Source organism: Gopherus flavomarginatus, chromosome 4 (genome assembly GCF_025201925.1).
Source record: "Gopherus flavomarginatus isolate rGopFla2 chromosome 4, rGopFla2.mat.asm, whole genome shotgun sequence".
In the NCBI taxonomy this organism is placed as follows: Eukaryota; Metazoa; Chordata; order Testudines; family Testudinidae; genus Gopherus; species Gopherus flavomarginatus.
Window position 1 is genome coordinate 167,098,533 of NC_066620.1, and position 22,219 is coordinate 167,120,751.

The 22,219-nt window shown below is 38.4% G+C and overlaps 1 protein-coding gene across 7 annotated transcripts in view; it reads right to left on the minus strand.

Moving 5' to 3' along the window:
- Positions 1-22,219, minus strand: part of PHF3 (PHD finger protein 3) — a 90,892-nt gene that overhangs the window by 41,032 nt on the left and 27,641 nt on the right. For 6 of the 7 annotated variants that reach the window (XM_050950515.1, XM_050950516.1, XM_050950520.1 and 3 more), the window contains 2 exons: positions 7,674-8,001; positions 4,984-5,167 (listed from right to left, as the gene is read on the minus strand). In XM_050950515.1, the coding sequence (XP_050806472.1) occupies positions 4,984-5,167; positions 7,674-8,001 (512 nt within the window). Of the gene's footprint in view, positions 1-4,983; positions 5,168-7,673; positions 8,002-8,112; positions 12,798-22,219 lie in introns of those variants that run through there. The other variant, XM_050950519.1, reaches the window with a different exon arrangement.

Below are 22,219 nucleotides of genomic sequence, written 5' to 3' on the forward strand. Positions count from 1 at the left end.
GAAGTCTCATTCTTATCCCTGCAATTCATGGTGTCAAGGATGTCCAAGAATCCTGCAAGCTGACATTTTTAGCAAACCAAGAATTATAAGGATTTCTCCGGGATTAGGAAGGAAGAATTTTTAAACTTTACTGGTACTATTTAACAGATAAATGCATATTTTAAATGAAAACTTATTTGTAAGGTTTCAAATATATTTTTCCAACCAAAAACATAATTACTAGAATGTCAGTGTTAGAGACAGTCCAAGAAACAATTCTTGCAATTAGCTCAACATTATACGTGGGCTAGGTTGAGAGTTTGTGTTCAAGGATTAACCAGTCAGTTGTAGCTATATGGCATCAAAATTTCATGAGTTTCTCTCAGAAGATTTCTGTCCCAAATTTTGTAAATTTCACAAAATAATAATCTCGTAAGATTATTCTGTGTGTAAGATTTCTGACACATTAGTTTGTACCTTAATTGGAGTTGGAAAATATGCCTCTTACAAGTTTTCATGCCATTTAGAAACAAAATTTTATGGGGAGTTTGGATAAGAACACTCTCCCTCTCCTCCCTTTTCCAAAGAAATTTGGGGGGACCCAGGTGATATTTTCGATGCAGAAGAATTTCAAAGTAAATATTATACCTTACAACAACCATAACATGTAAACTCATACACATACTATTTCATATTTTTCTAGAGCAGTGATTCTTAATGTTTTTCAATGTAGTCCAAATTTCACAGACTATGGGCTTGGCTACACTGGAGAGTTGCAGCACTGTAAACCCACCACCAGAGCTGCAACTTACTCATCGTCCACACTTGCGGGGCACATACAGCACTGCATCTCCCTGGCTGCAGCGCTGGTTTTACTCCTGCTCTGCCTCGGTATAAGGATTGCAGTGCCAATGATGCAGCGCTGCTCCTTAAGTGTGGCCACCAAAAGTGCTGCAATTGGCCTCCGGGGTATTCGGAGGTATCCCAGAATGCCTGTTCAGACACGCTGCTCATCAGTTCGCACTCTACTGCCCTGGCCTCAGGTGACCCACCCTTTAAATGCCCCGGTAATTTTAAAAAACCCCTTCCTGTTTGCTCAGCAAGGTGTGGAGTGCAATCAATCAGTGAATCTTTCCAGGTGACCATGCCTCCATGCGCCTAACGAGCCCCAGCATGGAGTAATGGCGAGTTGATGGACCTCATCAGTGTTTGGGGGGAGGAAGCTGTGCAGTCCCAGCTGCGCTCCAGCCGTAGGAATTATGATACCTATGGGCAGATATCAAAGGCCATGATGGAAAGGGGCCATGACCGGGACACGGTGCAGTGCAGGGTTAAAGTAAAGGAGCTGCGCAGTGCCTACTGCAAAGCCCGTGAGGGAAACTGCCGCTCAGGTTCTGCCCCTACAACCTGCCATTTTTACAATGAGCTAGATGCGATACTTGGGGGTGACCCCACTGCCAATCTGAGGACCACGATGGAGAGTTCAGAGCGGGGAGAGGAGGGGGGGAGGAAACCGAGAGTGAGGGTACTGGGGTGGGGGGAGACACCCCGGAGTCCCAGGAAGCATGCAGCCAGGAGCTCTTCTCAAGCCAGGAGGAAGGTAGCCAGTCGCAGCAGCTGGAACTTGGTGAAGGAGAAGCAGAGCAGCAGGTTCCCGGTAAGCAGCTTTTATTTTCAGGATGAAAATGTTTCGGGAGAGGAGGAGGGGTTATGGCTGCATGCATGCATGCCTAGATGTGGAACAGCCCATTGATGTAGTCTATCACGTCGCGGTAATCGGCCTCAGTAATCTCTTCAAAAGTTTCTGCCAGAGCGTGGGTAATGCGCTTGCGCAAGTTTATAGGGAGAGCCACTGTGGTCCTTGTCCCAGTCAGGATAATGTGTCCGCGCCACTGTGCCGCGAGGGGTGGGGGGACCATTGCTGCACACAGGCAAGCTGCATAGGGGCCAGGGCGGAATCCACATTGCTGTAGAAGACCCTCCCGCTCTTCCCAGGCGACCCGCAGCAGCGAGATATCTTCCAGGATTAACTCCTGTGAAAAATGTTGGGATAGTGTTCAGTGTAGGTCCCCCTGCAGCAGTTTGCTTTCCCCAAAGCAATGAAACCCCAGTACAGCCCTGATCCAATAAGTCCCCCTTCCCAGGTGGGGGAAGATATCTTCCATGATATCTTCCCCCACCTGGGAAGCAGCGAGATATCTTCCAGGATTAATTAACTCCTGCACTCATTCCCCATTACTCACCATTTCTTGGCTGCTGTGTGTCTTCGCTGCTGTGTGTTCTCTGTGCTCTGGTTGGTATGTGGAAAGTATGCTAAAGTGAGACTGTAAACTCCTTCACTGTGATTATACACAATGCTGCCTCTCTGTTAAATGTTTCAATTTTTGTCTTCCTAACAACAGTGTCCTTGAATACCTCACTGGCTGGATCATAGACCGCTGAAAGGCTACAAAATCTGAGAAAGAAGCCACGAAAAAGCAAAGAAGATATGGTGAAAGCAATTATGAATCAGTCTACCAGAGAGAGTAAAAAACTCCAGGACTGGAGGGAAAAAATGCAGCAGTGGAGGGAAAGAGAAAGCAGGAGAAAGGCAGTAGCTAAGAAAAAAAGCACGAAGCAGCTGATAAGCATCGTGGCGCGCCAAACGGACTGTATCCAATCACTCATAGCCATGCAGGCAGAGCACTACCGTGCGGCCCCCCTCCCAGTCCCAAAGCTCTTTCCCTTGTGCCCCAATGTCAGCTCAAAACCCCCTTCTCCAGTATCCAGGTTATTACCACCAGCAGCTGCCCCCAACACCTGTACGTTCACCTACCAGCCCTGAAAACTATGACCTTTACCCTCTGCACTCAATCCCCATCACCGTGCAGCATTTTCATCCTGAAGTGCAGCAGTCATTGCACAGCACTCCAGACAGGACATATTCAAACCTCTGACTGTACAGTTCCCCACCCCACCCCACTGCCCTTTCAGTTATTTTCTTTTCAATAAATGAATTCGTGGCTTTCAAAACAGTTTTCTTTATTGCAGAAAGTGTAAGATACCGTAGCCCAGGAAAAAAACAGGCACTGCAAATCATTGTAACCACTGCACTTCACTCCAGTGCAAGGCACCAAACATTACAGTTGGCTTTCAGCCTCAAATTCCTCCCTCAAGGCATCCCTAATCCTTATAGCCCTGTGCTGGGCCTCTCTAGTAGCCCTGCTCTCTGGCTGTGCAAATTCAGCCTCCAGGCGTTGAACCTCGGAGGTCCATTCCTCACTGAATGTTTCACCCTTCCCTTCACAAATATTATGGAGGGTACAGCACGCGGATATAACTGCAGGGATGCTGCTTTCCCCCAAGTCTATCTTCCCATAAAGAGATCGCCAGCGCCCTTTTAAACGGCCAAAAGCACACTCCACAGTCATTCTGCACCGGCTCAGCCTGTAGTTGAACCGGTCCTTGCTCCTGTCAAGCTTCCCTGTATGCGGTTTCATGAGCCAAGGCATTAACAGGTAAGCAGGGTCTCCAAGGATCACAATGGGCATTTCAACGTCCCCTACTGTGATCTTCTGGTCTGGGAAAAAAGTCCTGGCCTGCAGCTTCCTGAACAGGCCACTGTTCCGAAAGATGCGTGCATCATGCACCTTTCCAGGCCAGCCTGTGTAAATGTCAATGAAACGCCCACAGTGCTCCACAAGTGCCTGGAGAACCATAGAAAAATACCCCTTCCGATTAATGTACTCGGATGCTAGGTGGGGTGGTGCCAGAACAGGAATATGCATCCCATCTATCGCCCCTCCACAGTTAGGGAAACCCATTTGTGCAAAGCCATACAGAATGCCCTGCATGTTCCCCAGAGTCACGGTTCTTCTTAGCAGGATGCGATTAATGGCCCTGCAAACTTGCATCAACACGATTCCAACGGTCGACTTTCCCACTCCAAACTGGTTCGCGACTGATCGGTAGCTGTCTGGAGTTGCCAGCTTCCAGAATGCAATAGCCACTCGCTTCTCCACTGACAGGGCAGCTCTCAATCTCATGTCCTTGCGCCACAAGGTGGTGGCGAGCTCCTCACACAGTCCCATGAAAGTGGCTTTTCTCATCCGAAAGTTCTGCAGCCACTGCTCGTCATCCCAGACTTCCATGACGATGTGATTCCATCACTCAGTGCTTGTTTCCCGAGCCCAGAAGTGGTATTCCATGGCGCTGAGCATTTCTGTTAATGCCAAAAGCACTTTAGTGTCATACGCGTCAGGCGAATCAATATCATCGCCGGACTCCTCACTGTCACTTTGGAGCTGAAGGAATGGTTCAACTGCCAAACGTGATGTGCTGGTGACACTCATCAGCAAAGTCCTCAGCAGCTCCGGGTTCCATTTCCCACAGAAATCGCGCTGCACAGAAACCGCTGGGAGACTTATAATGGCGCCAAACGTGGACAGAAAAACAGTGACTGCTGGGATGTGAAGCGATGCACCACGGGGCGTTGGGACAGGAAGCAGAATGACCCGCACCCTTCCGTCCCCTCCCCACAACATCAAAATGGGAAGAGGTGCTCTGTGGGATAGCTGCCCACAATGCACCACTCCCAACAGCGCTGCAAATGCTGCGCATGTGGCCACAGTGCAGCGCTTTCCCTACACAGCTGTACGAAGACAGCTGTAACTCCCAGCGCTGCACAACTACAAGTGTAGCCAAGCCCTATGAGCATTTCCTCTCCCATTCTTGCTAGCATAGACCACCTCTCCTTCCATTCACAATCATATAATACTTGTGCAGCAATTATAAAAGCTGCTTAAATGGAAAAGTAACATTAGGAAAGTTTTTCATGCTTTTTTCAACTGGTAAAGAACATTTAAAAGAATCAAAAAAAAAAAAAAAAAAGATTCAGCACGACATGAACAGCCTGCTCTCTGCAGACCACAAGCAAGTGTTCCATGGCCCAAAATGTAAGCAGCGCTGCTATACAAAGAACTTTCATGTCTTGCTGACTATAGTTGCTGTTTGGAGTCTTATTACCTGATTTTGCAGTCTTTTCACTTGAGCAAGAAACACTAAGAGAATCTTTATTTATTTTTTCACTTTTCTCTTCAGGGCATCGACGAGGAAGTATAACTGCTTGTCCCATCTTCCGAATAGGAACTTGCCCTTTTTTACTATCAGAATCTCTGCATTCTGACAAATTCCTCACATCACCTGATTCCTGAAACAAATACTTTAACATATTAGTATGGTAACAAATGTGAAGATGAACTAACTGCTACAAATCTTCCCCAAAGTATATTTTAAAAATAAGAATGTTGTATAATAAAAATCTCAAACTGGGATGATAAAGACATGCTCCTTAAAAAGCTATTGAAAAGATGTCACAATTTACCACGAAGCAGTGTTTAACCGTTGTATTACCAGGGTAGAATCCCAGAGAACATGCAGTAAGTTCCTAGGTAAAAGCAGCTGTATTTTCTCAGTTAACTGTTTAAAATTTTTTTAAGTATATCATATGTGGAAATAGATTACACCTGTCACCGAAATAACTCATGTGAAATAAACCTGGCAAATGTGCACAACAAATAAGACCTAGTTAGAAAGGAAATAAATATTACTCAAAAGGAAAAACAAAAGTATTCTCTAAATCTCAATTTAAAGACTTCCACTGACTTCAATTCAGTTAGTATGAGTGCAGGGGGATGTTAAAAGGTCTAATTCCCATTTAAGATCCCAGAGAAGGGCTCAAAGAGGTTTTTTTTTATTATTATTATTATTATTATTATTCTGTTGAATAACCTTATTGTTTTTTAAATCCACCAAGTGAACTGTAAAACGATAAGATGAAGATGGGCATATAAAGAACGCATAAAACTTTCTCAATAGCTACATTATAAAAAGAAAAGGTGAATAAAAGTAAAATATACTTGGAAAAAGCATTTTAAAAACATTTTAATTCAGACTAGTTAAAAACTTGAATTTGTAATCTTCTGTTTAAAGAACTAAGGATTCTAATCTTTAAAACTGACCAAACCAAATCAGTTGCTATTTGTACTGTTACAGCCATTTTGGTTCCAGAATATGAGAGACAAAATGGGTGAGGAAATATAAAAGATATCACCTCACTCCCCTTGTCAAACCAAATCAGTGTAATCTGTGGAATATATAATGTACATTTTTAGAATGGGCATCACAGAAGGATTCATGAAACATGCCTTAAAAGTTGAGGTAGTTTTATTTCCACTTAGTTAATTTTACATGCTGGTTTTGGTGATCTTTAGCTGAATTCTAATTAATATAATGTATATACAGATTACAATGAATATAAATTAGGGTTGGTTTTTTTTAACTAAATGTTAACTATCACATTCATAATTTTAATCATATACTAAAAATAAAGAGTCTGAATAACTCTAATTAAACTAAGCCATTTAATTGCTTTAAACATTAGGTATTGATTGGTCAAAATGAGATACAGAAAATAACTGGAAACTGCTTTTTTCCCTTCTGCTATTAAATTTATGATTTAATCCACAATGCTGAAAAAAAAACTTAAATTGCTTAAACAAACAAAACTAAAGTGTTGCTTTCATTTGATGTCTCCGTCACGTTGACATTTAAAAGATGTGTGCATTGTATAATATAGCAAACTGGGCTACATACTTGCTGAACCACTAACCCAATTCTCCAAAGTAATACAACATGACATACAAACCCAACACTGATCCTCCTAAGTAGTATGGGACTAGTTCTGGGGTGATCAGTTAAACAATGTCACCTGGTATTAGGCAAATTCCTAATAAGGAATATGACCTAATTTAAAAAACAGGACACAGAATGAGAAGGTAATAGTATCCTTTGGGTGGAGAAAAAAAAAAAAAAAAAAAAGCCCCATCAGTTTTAATTGAGTATTATATCAAAGGGCAGTGAAATCCATGAGCTCTAGATAGCTATATAAGAATGACTGCATTGAGAGAGGTGACTAAACTAATTACATCCAGAAAAAAGTTAACTGGGAAGTTGGTTTACAAGACACAAAAAACAAAAAGTAGTAAGGAAAGATCATGAAGTATTCTGATCAAGTGTTTAAAGCCCTGGTGCATAGGTACATAAATGTACTGAGATAGATGGAGTTGGCAACTAAACAGAAGGGAAATTTAAATAAGATCTTTATTATTATGAACTGAAAAAGTTTTTAGAAATATCACCCTTCACCACCAAACTTTGGACATGTATTCACTGGGAGAGCTCTGACCCTCTTTGGGAGCGAGAACATCTCCAGGAATTTTCCCTCTTGCAGAACTATACTGCCCCTTCATCTCTGTTAAGTAGCCAGCTTGCTTCCGGGAAGCAAGCTGGCTCTTCCTCCTCTCCAGAAGCTGCCATGCAAGATAATGGTTATTACAGGATAGTGGTTAAGATGGGGGAGGGTTTGCAAGATCATATTTTTCAATGTGTGCGCGCGCGCACACACACAAAAAACAAGGTAATGGCAGTTTAGCAATAGTACTCACTTCAAAATAGCCAAACCAATTTAAAGGAACTACTTGGAACAGTATGCCTACAGCAGAACATTAGATGACAAGTTTTAGCCTAAACTGAAGTTTTATGAAGAGTTATAAACCTGGGGGGAATTATTTTAATTGAAAGGAATGAGTACTACAGTATTTCAAATAGTAAAGAATATTTTTAAAGGAACTTTAACCATCTTAAATAAGCCTTACCCGTCTAAAAATTTTGACTTTGTGCTTGACTGTATCATCTGTCTGCTTAGCTTTCTCATTTGTTACACTGGGATTACCAGTGGGAGTTTGCTTTGACATCCCAGGTTTTTCACATTCCATTGTTCTATCTTCTCTATATGCTTCAAGTTTCAGTTGAGTGTCCAGTATATTTTGATCACAAGATTCTGTTTTTTTATCTTCTTCAGCACAACATTTCACACACACATATTCTTTATCTTCTTCTCCCATTCGTTGTGCTTGAGAAAGACTCAGCCCAACACAGTCACCATGAAACCAATCATCACACCTACCACAGCCTACCATAAACCTGAAAATAAAACAAAACAGTATCAATCAATGCACAGGGGGAGGTAGAATTTCATATTAACTATAGCCTACTTGTTAAATAATTTATCAAAACAGAGCAATTTGTTCTTACCTGATAAATTATTTTCATTTTAAGCTTTACATCCATTACTCCAGCCTTAAACATGGTTAGATCTTCGAAACTGAGCAAGTGTGGCATAATAGTCCAGGAGATCACAACCTCAACATGAATTCCCACCCATAACTCCACACAGACAAAGAAATCCTCCTTAGGAATACAGTTTAGAGAAAAAGTCATAGGAAAGTAAAAGAAGGCTCTCAAGACTGATGAACACAAGACTTAAAAAGATAATATGCTCAGATGAGAAAAAGTTAACTCTGCACTGGCATCAAGGAATCCATCCTGGCAATAGGCAATGTCTCAAATACTGAACTAGCATAAGCTACCAAAGCATAAAGAAAATGTTCAAAAATTTTGACAATGAACTCAGCTAAATCCACTACTTAAACCTCAAGCCATTAAAAATCTGATAGAATAAACTATGTATGACTCATGTCAGCAAATTGTTACATTTTGCTTTATTCTTCTGTAGATTTATGGGGCACAGGCTCATCAGATTCAAACCACGGCTCATTTGGCCATCATTTTCATGGACATGCTATGTTTTTCCACTACATTGCAAAACTTTGTACATTTACTCACCCAAGTCAGTGGACATTTGAGAAAACTTTTCAACACCTGAAATGTAGACTGCTAAAAATGTACATCATCTCATTTGATCTTCTCATAGATCTGCTTTTGTATTTTGTGTGCAGAGATAACTTTAGTTAAAGTTAATAACATCAATTTTCTAATGTCTACAAAGACCATGGGTATCTAACAAGGTTATGATTTTGCAAGTATTTTGGTATATTGTGAAGTCCTCCATTCTCCGCCCATCTGGTGCAATACTCAAGTCAAATTATTTTTGAAGAATGTAGAAAACAATCTCTCCCTAAGCTACAGAGACTTAATACATGAACGCATGTAGTGGTTCTTTTTTGGTTTTATTTTAATTTTTTTTAAATAACCCCTTGCCTTAACACTGAGACAGGCTAACTCTAAGGACCATTATTCAACTGATATGAAATTTCAGAGTTCTCATGTCTGAAGCCATCTTTCCCTTCCCTTCTAAGCTTTTTTCTATTTTGTTTTTTAAGAGTCTAGAAAACAAAAATGGAGTTAAATTTTCAATGAATTAAATCTATACTGGTCACAAGAATACCCTTATAAGTGCAGATGGGTTCTTTAATGCTGAGCACCTTGATCAGGGAATCTGTACTAATTAAATAGAAGACAACATTAATTTTAAAGTAATACAGTGCAAAGCTGACCATCAGCTCAAATGGTTTTAAGGCAAGTGCTTTAGAAGATAAATATAATGATTTGCGAACCCTAATCTGCTCTAACCAGAAAGACCCGAGTTCTACCAACTCCCTTTTGTCAAAAGATCCCAAGGAACCAGAAAGGAAGAAGAAAGAAATATGGAGATATACCTATCTCATAGAACTCGAAGGGACCCCGAAAGGTCATCAAGTCCAGCCCCCTACCTTCACTACCAGGATCAAGTACTCATTTTGCCCCCGATCCCTAAGTGGCCCCCTCAACCAGATTCCTATTCACATACCTGCCTTCCAATCACAGTTGCGATGCTGAAGCTATTTGATGACTCACCTACTTTGCAAGAACATATTTCTATCACAAATTATGCTGAGAGGTTTGGAAATTCTTTGGTTCCCATTCACTAGGAAACTGAAGGTAAACATTCCAGATGGCTATGAGACACTGGCAGTTGGTCTAAGAAACTACAGGAACCTCAAAAGACCAAAAAACCTGAAAGCTTGTCTAATACTAGAAAATTGAGACCCTAGAGTAGGAAGTTAGTCAATAGGGTTGTCTTGGTTCTGATCACTCTTATATCAGTATAAATGGAGTTATACAGGCGTGAAATTGGTTTAAGAGGAGAATTAGGTCCAGAAGTTTTAGGAGAAAAAAAATTACTTCCAACTACCTAATTTCTCTGAGATTCCAACTTTATTTGACATGACTGTTTTCCTGTTGCAAATAATCCAGTTATCTGGTTTGTGAGTCGGAAAAGCAATCTTTTCACTATTGTTTGTGTATACTTAGTTCATGAACACTTATTTTGCCTAAAACATGCTGGCAAGTAGCACTCATTGATGTGTTCGGTTCCAATCATAAAGCTACAAGTTTCTGAAAGTTTACTATGAGTATTTTCAGATCTACGTTCTGGCAAAATGAAGATTTCAGGAGAAAGTTGGTTAGGCTTGGAGGTAATCACTTTTCAGAGCCTCATCCCAACCACAACCAAAATATTCATGAGCATACTCAGAGTCAGACAGAGATTGAAGGGAAGTTAAAATCCTGAAAATTATTGTTCTTTACTGTCAATCCTAGGGCACAGACCTGATGGGAGTATACATAATATGAATTTCTGTTTTACAATTCAATGATCCACAGGAATATGTTCCACTTAGACAACAGACATCTGCCTCACATAAGAAAATATTGGTCAAGATCTGGGACACCAAAAATGGATACAAAAACTCCCCCCGCACTATATAAGAAAACAATGTAATGTTTCCACTGTAATTGAAAAAAAGACTTTTTAAAGCAAACATCCAAATTTTTAATTTTCCTTATGTTTAAATAAAGATGTTTATATCCATTTTTGGTGTACCAAGGCACTATTAATTCATTTCAGTTAAAATTTGAAGGAAACAAGGATTGTAATGTCCAGCAGCAGTGACTCGCCTTGAAGTGGAATTAAATTTAGACACTGTTTAAGGCTCTTTTAGTTTGATATGGAAATGCAGGCATGTTAAATGCAAGACCAGACAACTTCAGATTTTTTAAAGGAACAAGGAAACTACAGGCTTTATATCTGAGAATTTTTCTGCAACTAATGGCCGTTAAGTTTTTTGAGATACTAAGAAAATAACCAAACATTTTAATTACTTTTTACATGAAGAAAACAGATTAAGATGATCAAGCATGGAGAAAGGATTTCCAAAGACTGATATTTGAATATTATTTGGACTGATATGTGGTCAGCACTGTTCCTTTCCCAGGAGGAATACCAAGGTCCTAAACACAAAAAGCTATTGAGCACCCTCAACTCTGGAGTTAAGGCTCTCAGGACCTGGTCCTCTGAGGTTCTAACAGGCTACCTATTTTCAAAAGTAGAGTGGTGGACAGGTCTAAGAGCTAGGTCATTCAGTATGATGTCTTATTTTTCAGAGCCTTGAATACTGGCAGCTTTGTTAATCTGAAAGAGCTTATTCTGTAAAACGAGGGCTATAACTTTGATTTGGCCTGTCTGAAACCTACACTAGTAAAATCTAGAACACTCTTTAACAATACTGAAAATAAGGCAAGTTTCACATTTCAAGTGAATCTTTAATTTTTCTAACTATATCTAAACTGTTATCAGAGAGGTAGCCATGTCAGTCTGTATCCACAAAAACAAGGAGTCTGGTGGCACCTTAAAGACTAACAGATTTATTTGGGCTTAAGCTTTCGTGGGTAAAAAATCAGCTTCTTCAGATGCATGGTGCACCTGAAGAAGTGGGTTTTTTTAACCACGAAAGCTTAAGCCCAAATAAATCTGTTAGTCTTTAAGGTGCCACTGGACTCCTCATTGTTTTTATATCTAATTAGGATAATTTCAAACCATGAAATACATCCAAGGGCCTAGGCAGTTTTCAAAAGAGAAACTGTTCCTCAAAGCCCCAGATATTTGTGGTTTATTGGAGAAATATATGCTGTCAGTGGCATATTTTCTATTGGTTAAAGATCAATACAGACAAAATAAGACTCTCTCTCTTCAGACAAGAGCCTACAGCATTCTCAAATCAGGATGAATGTTGTATACTTCTGTTATGATCTCACTCTGAACTGTCTGGAGTGAAGTGAACTATCAAAAGAAACAACTATCTGGTGACAGAGGTACCCTTAATTAGTTTTTTTGAGAACTTGATGAGACGACCCAACTTTTAGTGCATTTAAGATTGCACAAAAAAGAATCCTATAAACTAATTAAGGCTATAAGGTTGTGCCCAAAACAGGAAATCTGGTACCTCGTAACTCTCCACTCTTAGTAGCAATTATGCAGGCTGTACCTCAGGAATTTACATTTACAACTGTTTTGTCTAATCTTACTCAGAGATGGAATTGTAATAAATATATTTGTGTTCTACCTACACTAGAACTTCTACTCCTTCTACCAGTGAATCTGCACCACTGGTAAACTGCAGCTCCTTATTTTCCTAGTGTAGACAAGTCTTAAATTTGCTACTCATTTTAAATTATTTTTTCAATGCATTTATTTATTTGCAAATCAGAAAAAAAATTCACTAGAAATTTCAACTCTGGCACACAGATGACCTAGCTATTTCCCATATAGTCACAAGGGTTGACAGAAAGGGAATAAAGGTTCCTATTTGAGCACTAGAATGGGAATAATCTGATTTTCCATCTTTTTCTAATCTTTATGCACATTATGGGTGTTTTTCTGCACCAACAAAATTAGTTTAGGTAATAGGAGTTATGGTTGGATAATACAGAAGCTAGATAATGCACAAAGATTAATAAAGGAGTCAAAGAGGGTTGAGGCCTGGTGTGAAGGATCAAGGATTTCTTCTTGCACAGTTGTCACAGACTTGTGATTGAAGATGTTCTGATATCCTGGACTATTAACACCAAAAATTATGACCGTAGACTGCTCCATAGTTTGAAGTGTGAGGACTTTACCCATGTTGTAAGGCTGGACTGGAAGATGTAAAGCTGAAAGAGAAAGAAATATTTTTTGAAATATTAATTCACACCAACATATTGAGTAAATCACAGAACAATCAGAAGATTAGGGTTGGAAGAGACCTCAGGTCATCTAGTCCAACCCCCTGCTCAAAGCAGGACCAACACGAACTAAATCATCCCATCTCAAATGGTCAGAACTGCTTGTATTTTAATTTAAAAGTTCAGTAATAAATAAGAATCACCACAAAATAGCTGATGGTATATAGAAATATTCATGTCCCCGGAAGTCACTTCCTTTAATTCAATAGAACTTCTGAGTGGAAAAAAAAAGTTAGATCTCATTCCTCTCAGAGAGGGATGCCTGCCTGTCTCCATATACCAAAATGAAGAGATACAGTCACTTGAAGTATCTAATATTAGAAAGGAATTGGATTATACTAAGAAAAGATCGAGAGTAATGAAAACCTTCCATTATCTCCTTCAGGATTAGCACATCTTTTCAAATCTCTTGGCATACACATTGATTTAGAGGAAGGAAAGCTCATGCTTAACGATTCATTTCAAAGATAAAAATGTCTGGGCTGTAATTTTTCTAACATTAGTTATAACAAATGGAATGTGTTCAAGCCAAAGCAGATTGCTGAATGGCTGACAATTATTGAGGAATAAGGGTTTAAAAATACATCAGCCAGAAGTCAGTTTATTCATAAATCATTTGCTTTAGAAACTGTACTCATTAATAAAACCACACACACACCAGAAACGGTTCTATAAATCAGTCAAAATGAAGATCAATAATGGTCAGTGTTCAGCATCATTTGATACAGTTAATAAATGTAATAAGTACATTATTATTACTGGAAGTCATCTGCTTAGCATTTTATATTTGCAGTATATAGCAACAGGAGATCACGGACAACAAATCACTACTGCTGTCTTGCAACAGTGTTTCATTCCAGCATTCTCTCTATTAATGGGAACAAGGCCCCAATCTCAAAAATTTACACAAATCAAGGTACTACTCAAGTGTGTAAAATTAAGCACATGCATGTTTGCAGAATTGGGGGCTTACTTGGAAAGAAAAAAAAGGAAAATAAAACAGCAGTAAAGTGTAATTAGTTAATTTAAAAATATTTAAAAACCACTCCAAACTTTTATAACCATCATTATTTTCCATGTGTACATAATGAAAGAAATATTTTAACAGTCCTATTTTAAAAATAGTCTCAGTATAAAGATTCATTCACCTTCTGGAAATTTATTTTATGAAACAATTTGTCTATCACTGGCTCAGTTGTGTTATATCTGAATCACATTGCACAGCTCAGCAGGAGACAGGATGGAAAGCAATTTTTATATTATTTTTTCCTGAATTAATAGAGATCTAGCTAGGTGAAGAATTAACTAATGGTGAATGACTGCACTCTTAGTCAACCATCCCCTTGATACACACACATTTTCAGAGATCTTCACAGGAGCTTTAGAGGAGTCTGCATGTTCCACTCTAACAAGCAACTATAGCCAATGGAAAGACTACTGACTTCAGTGGGCTCTGATTCAGACTAACTGAAAAGATAGTTCACTTTTGAGGAGACCCCCCAGTAAATAAATCAGTACATGTTCTCTTGTCATCAAAGCATCTATGTGCCTGCATTGGTTTGTTCATTGCAAGTCTAGGTATGGAATTTTTTATTTTGTAGCAGCAGGAACAACTTGGCTTTTAAAAATGTGTCATCTGATCTTCTGGATGGCACTCATAGCAAGGCAAAAGAGCAATGTCAATTTATTATTTTTTTACACCAAGTTTCAACAGAACAACCTTTAAGTAGTTTGACTTTTATTATTTTTTTTTTTAAAGGAAGAAAAATCAGAAGAAAATCTTCCTTCTGAATGTCAAATGTTACAAAGAACTTTTCAGCAAGGAAGAAAGGGCAGGGTCAAGAGCAAAAAACAAAAAAGCATAGTGAGAGAGACAGCACCATCAACAAAACGATGAACCTAACCAAATAAAGTGAAGTCAAATGCAAAAAGTAATGAAACTGAAAACAAAAATATATTCTCTAATTTTTCAGTAATGTTAGACACCAATCCGGCGAGCAGAACTACGATGACAAGATCAGGGCCTTAGGTGTTACATATAACTAAAAAAGCAAAAAAAATATTTCAGACAAATTTGATTTTCAAATTGATGTTCCTTTACTTTGTAGGCCTACGAATACCAACTTTAATAGTGTCTCTAATTTTATTTCCTACTGATCTAAACTAGCACAAATAATGTATGTGCCCATACAAAAAACTATAGTGTCAGAATATTCAGTGTGTACCGTATAGAACTCTGCCAACTGGTGATTATGCATTACAACACTGTTTTTAAATTATACTATCATATTAAACAGATTTTCCATAATAGCTATACATGAGTAACATTTGTATACTTGTGCTCAATTAACAAATATAAATCATATCTTGTGTGTCATGCTTGTTTTAAGTTCTGGTCATCACACTCATTCATTTAACTATTTAGGCCCAATTCTGAAAACTTATACGTATGCTTAACTTTAAAAAGTGTTTGCAGGGTCTTCATCTCTTTCCTTCCCTACAGGAACCTAGAACTTATTTCTGATCCACTGCCATAATGATCTCTCAGAGAAAAGCCCTTATGGTGCTGCATTATGTGTATAAATATTCTATTTCAGGGGTGGCCAAACTTACCGACCCTCCAAGCTGCATATGACAATCTTCAGAAGTTCGAAAGAAGTAGTGCACCTAATAGGGCTCGGGACTTCAGCCCTGAGCCCCGGCAAGTATGCTCCGTGGGGCAGAAGCCCTTAGAGAGAGAGAGAGAGAGAGACACACACACACACACACACACCGCTACCAGAGGTAACACGTGGGGGCAGGCACATGGGGTCTCATGCTCCCCCCTACCCAATTTTTGCAAGGGTTTGCTGGCCCCGCTTGGTCACATGATGCTGCCATGCTCAGCAAGCTTGAAGCTGTGGCCATGGGGAGAGGCAGCAGCAAACAGCTGGGAGCTGCAGGGAGAGCTGCTGCCTCTCCCCATGGAGCTAAAGCAGCAGCCCCTCCCTGCAGCACTCAGCTGTTTGCTGCCACCTCTTCACAGGGAGCTAATGCCTGGGAGCTGCAGGGAGAGAACACAGAGTAAGGCATGACTCAAGATGTTGGGGGTGAGAGAGGGGGCTGATCCTTTAAATTGTGCCCCCTCCCTACTCTCAGCAGGCACCAGTTGTCTCTCACAGAAACTCCTATCTCCAACACCCTGACGTAGCGCAGAAGCCCTGAGCTCCCCCCTCTCTCAAGTCTGGCAGGCAGAGAATGGAGGGGGATTAGATAGGCTCTGCGAGCCACACTTTTAACTGTAAAAGAGCAGCATGAACCTCACAACCTGCAGTTTGGCCACCCCTGTTCTCTTTCTTTACTATGTATGTATGCATGCATTATATGCTTCATATCCCCTAACCTCAAAGTATCAATACAGTTTAAATATTATTTCCGCACAGTAATGGATGCGATTGTTTTAAGTGAAAACTGTGTAATTTCTCAAGGAAAAATTTAAGCCTAAATATTTTTCCAACTTCACAATAAACTAGACAGAAGACTAGTCTTCCTTACTGTTTTCGAAAAAAATCTATTAGCGGAATATTATGAGACCACTTATATAGAATATTTACTCACAAGAAGTTAGAAGGTTACAGGTTTCAGAGTGGTAATCGTGTTAGTCTGTATCAGCAGAAAGAACAAGAGTACTTGTGGCAATTTAGAGACTAACAAATTTATTTGAGCATAAGCTTTCGTGGGATAAAACCCACTTCATCAGATGTTTACTAAACCTTAACGTCTGCATTTTCAAATTGCCTTCCTGTGCAACTTTAAGATTTGTACTTATTTTATTTTAAAATCCAGCTAAAGCCCTGATTCTGCAATTTGTTACATACAGGTAGATTGCTGCACATAATCCTAATTACTTTCATTTGGCTCTGCATTGGAACAGCAATCTGTCCAAACATAAACTACAAGATCAGATACCAAGTGTATCAGCAGAGATTTAAAAAAGTAAATAAATATAATACATAACATTCAAACCAAAGGAAATGAAAGTCATGTGAAAAAAAATTAAAAGAATTGAAAGACACATTTTTAAAATCTAGCACTGATGTTGCAATTTCATTACAATGATAAGAGTTCTTCCAATCAAGGTTCTCCTTATGTAAAAACAACATACAGTAGGTAATTTAATTTATTAACTAGGCATTTGGTGAGCCCTGATCCATTAAGGAAAAAAATCAAGGGGGCCAGAAGAGAGGACAGTTTGCAATGTTTCCCTTGTGAAGCTTCCAGCAGATTTGTAATATATGGTTAGGATTTGCCAGCCTGTAAAAAAGGCAGAGAGTTCAAACCCCAAAGCCTGTAGATCTTAGGCACTAATGTAAAAGCCAGGGACACTGGAAACAATATAACGGGGAGGGGGGAGAATGCTGTGTAGGGTCTTATGTTTTCTACAAGCACAGGAATGAATATAGCATTCCTTCTGTGTGCAGATTCCAGGATTTATCCGGTTCTACATAAAGAAAAACAAAACTTTGTTTCTTATATAAGTTGCAAGACATACAAGCTACCTTCAGAAAAAAAGTAAACTTGGAACTACTGTCCCTTTATTATTTTTCCTATTCTGTTAGTGCCATGAAAGTATATTCAACTTGATCAAAATCCAGAAACTAGACCATTTCAACAGCATTTACAGAAAGTGGAAGGAAGAATTCCTCACACAAATGCTCCAATCATACATAAAGATATGTTATTGATTGGCGGGGGCGGGGAACGACACCTTAGCATTAATATAGGATTAAAGTTGCAAAATCTAACAAGTTAGGAAATCCAAAAAGTTATGGTTTCTCATTAAAACTAACTCAGACACATGGAATACCCCATATACATATTATGATATGTATTAAAAAAAATTAAACCTCACAGTTTACATTGAGCCAAGAAAACAAATAGGAAATATGTGGTGGAAATGGGCAACTACATGGCAGAATACCATAAGCAGCACTTCAGATCCTGAAGAACTTCATTTTTTATTTATAAAAAAAAATCTAGTTGTTACACTGCAGATATCACTTTGAATAGAATCAATAAAATACAGTCAGCAGACAAAATGAAACAATAGTACTAATGCCAAAAACTGCCCCACTCCACACCTCACAGATATACCAATCTCCGAGAACTGGAAGGGACCTTGAAAAGTCATCGAGTCCAGCTCCCTGCCTTCACTAGCAGGACCAAGTACTGATTTTTCCCCAGATCCCTAGGTGGCCCCCTCAAGGATTGAACTCACAACCCTGGATTCAGCAGGCCAATGCTCAAACCACTGAGCTATCCCTCCCCCCATAAAGTAGATCCAAAGCATGCTGCTACTACCTTGGTTCCACTGAGGGTGGTGAGGTAAGAGGAAGAGACACCATGTATAGAAACTATGCAGAGGTGTTATTAAAAAAAAAAAAAAAAAAAAAAACCAACAGGCACAACCCCCAGCAGAAGATACGCATGGGCTCCAATTTCTATTACTGATCCTGCTACAGTTTTCATATTTATAAAGCCTATCCACACTGAGGGAAAGGACTCCTGTTCTACATTCCAATCAACTTCTTTTAGGTCCCCTGTGTAAAGTACACGTATTTTACCTTTGCACTTGGTAGCAGAATGACAGCATTCTGTCCTAAAAGGTGAACTGTCCAGTAATCTCAATACGGTACTGACCCTGAAGATGAACAATGTTAACTAGTTGATTACTATTACAGTAGAACCTCAGAGTTAAGAACAACCGAGTTACAGACTGACCAGTCAACCACACACGTAATTTGGAATCAAGAGTATGCAATCAGGCAGCAGCAGAGACAAAAAAAAAAAAAAAAAAAGCAAATACAGTACAGTACTGTGTTAAATTAAAACTACTAAAAAATAAAGGGAAAGTTTAAAAAAAGATTTGACAAGGTAAGGAAACCGTTTCTGTGCTTGTTTCTTTTAAGTTGGTTAAAAGCAGCATTTTTCTTCTGCACAGTAAAGTTTCAAAGCTGTATAAAGCCAATGTTCAGTTATAAACTTTTGAAAGAATCATAACGTTTTGTTCAAAGTTAGGAACATTTTAGATATCGGAGGGGTAGTCGTGTTAGTCTGGATCTGTAAAAGCAGCAGAGTCCTGTGGCACCTTATAGACTAACAGACGTTTTGGAGCATGAGCTTTCACGGGTGAATACCCACTTTGCCAGATGCATTAATTTCAGAGTTCCAAACAGCCTCCATTCCTGAGATATCCGTAACTCTGAGGATATATTGTATTTTAGCAGACACAGCCAGCTTAGCATATGATTGTGAGAGCCCATATTACAATACCTCAAAATGTGATCCTTGTACTTGCAAGAGAATCCCAAATTAACACTGAAGGAGAAACCTCAACATTTGGTATTTTTTGACTTAACTGATTAATTTTTGCAACCTTAGTTTTGCACTTCTGGTACAGGGGGGCAATTTCAGTCTGCATAGTATGTTAAAATGAAAACTTTTCCAACCTTAATTCAAGTTGTATTTCATTAACATGAAACCAAACTTGCTAGTCCTAAATTAGAAAGCTCTTGGCACACATTTTCCTAATTTGGGACTCCACTTCAGTTCCATTTCTTGTTTTTCATACCATCTACAACATAGAATTGACAAGCAACATCTAACAATATTTAGAGAATTGTAAAAAGCAACACCATGGCAACACCATGAACTTAAAATCTAGTCAGTTTAAAAAAATTAGTTAAGTTCCCAACTTGAAGTGTTTTTTCCATTTCTCCCTTTTCCTATGCGATGAGTCACACATAAAAGAGGGAAAACTGGCTAAACTAGCTGCTTATACAGGGAAAATGGAGAAACTGAATAAACAAATGTCATTAAATGCAAAGTAAACAATTTTTGGAGCCTTCTCAGTTTTACTACTTGTGTGTTATACTTTTAACAATATTCAGTAAAAACGTTTCAGAGAGGTACAGTTCTTAAGCTGCTGTCCCTTTTAAAAGCAGGTTTAATTACTGCTGCAGTAACAAGCACAAATAATGTAACACCACACAGTCTCTGCTTAGGAAGATATTAAAGAGGAGTTTTGCTTCCTCTTCTATTCTAAGCTCAACCTAGTTTTTGAGATGAAAACTTTAAGGATGTATGTTAAAATTAAACATGCAAGTCCAAAATGAAGTATAAAGTAATTCAAAAAACAAAAACATAAATGCTCTAATAGTTTTGTTTTTTCACTTTGTAAAAACTACTGAGAGAGAGAGAGAGAGAGAGAGAGAGAGTGTGTGTGTGTGTGTGTGTGTGTGTGTGTGTGTGTGTGTGTGTGTGTGTGTGTGTGTGTGTGTGTGTGTGTGTGTGTGTGTGTGTGTGTGTGTGTGTAAAAAACACCAAGCATGGGCAACAGTGCATCAATTTGATCCTGGACCTTTCTGCTAATACTGTTGAATGTTTCGATTTGTGCCAACTGTAGTAACAATTCACTGATACAGGAATCTGTCCAAAAGAAATGGACTGACACCACAAAACTCATGACACTGAACAGCTATCAGATGGTAGCAACTCCTGTGTCCTGCCAACCTGAATGGTGATTGAACTAGAGAATATATTATTTGTACAATGTAACACCTAAAGGCCTCCAAATAAAAATGGCTCCCCATTGCACTACATAATGTACCAACACGCAGTATATAAACATACTGTCTAAATTAAATGTTTCCTATCCCATTACAATTCCCTGCGACATCCTGTTCCTAGTTAAGTTTTAAACATTTGTAACTTTGATTTTAAACTGAAAGCTCTGAATCAAAGTAGAAATGTATCAAATTCATTCCACCTTAAGTGCCAGCCCCCTCACTGCCCATTAGTGATCAGATTCGCTAGCCACAACTGAACTTCACCAGCTTAATTTTAAAACAACGTGTTTTGAAGGTCTCTTACTAACTAGACATTCAGAATAGTAAGAAAAAAATTTAAACATCCACAAAAAAGATAAGAAACACAGAAACGTTTCAATTCAGTATCAATTGAAGGGACGCTGTCAAAATAATTTAGGCCAAAAATTTGTATTTTGCATTAAAAGTGTTTACAGAACATTTCAATTTATGTATTTAAAGCAATTTGATTAAGTTTAAACATTCTACTGAGTTTATTTGCAATCCAAACACTTGCACCATGTGCTAGTGAATAAGAACCCGATAATAAAGCGAACGTGAAACTGAGTAGAATCTACATTCATTGTCCAATCTGAGTGAAATAACAATAAACACAAAAAGCATAAATGGCAAAAAGGAGTCCAGATTATCCCAACAAAAATATTAAGTCAACAAAATTAATAGTAAAAAGATTGTTAAAAAAATACGTTAAAGCATGACAGTATCCCTTCAATCAAGTATTCCACAATAATCTTAAAATCCTTACAATACTATTTAGTTTTCTATTATTTTATTCTTTTATATGTTGCATCCTCACATGAACTACTAATTTGCAGATTACTCTAGCTGCACTGTAAATATTAAAATACACATACACTTCATGAATGTTCTGACAAGTAATCATGAAATTCTGGAACATGAAGGTCATTTCTTGGATCCAAATGTTGAATTTATATATAGTATGGTCCTTCAAATGCTTAAATATGATATAACCTTTAATCAACGAAATTACATATTTGTTTCAGTCAGAAAAATGGAGTTCTATAGTATTCGTAGAATAATAGGAATTTCTATAAAGTGAACAGATAAGGGCTGATTCGACACTCATCTGATTGGTAGTGATAGCACTTCATGCTCCATTTAGTTCAAAAGGTAGATAGGCAAAACTACTTTTAAAGTCAGAAATAAGAACAATTCTTCATAAATATAATTGTGGCAATATTGTAAAAAAATGAGACAAAATGACTCATGTTATTGAACTAACACTTCTGTCTCATTAGAACATAATGCCTTGTTTCACTCCATCCATAATATGCTGAAAATGAACATTTTATTCAGTGAAAGGAGGACACCGTTAGCATTAGATGTTATCCATTTTTTTTAAGTGAGCTAAATACAATTTCAAATATCACACCTGCATGCAAGTCCTATTAAAAAAACTGTGGCTTTGTCATTTTTTTAAATGTTTTCTTCCCCCACTGTTGTATGAAAGACTCACAAAAACAATGATATTGACTAACAAACAAAGCAAACTAAAAAGAGAAAAAATATTCTCCCTAATCTTTTAAGCATAGTAAACAGTTATAACAAAAAAACACTTTCAAACTATTGTTTGACTTTTAAGTTGATCGTGACCCTTTTAGCTTAGAGTGTAACATTCACTTTTACCAGTTTTC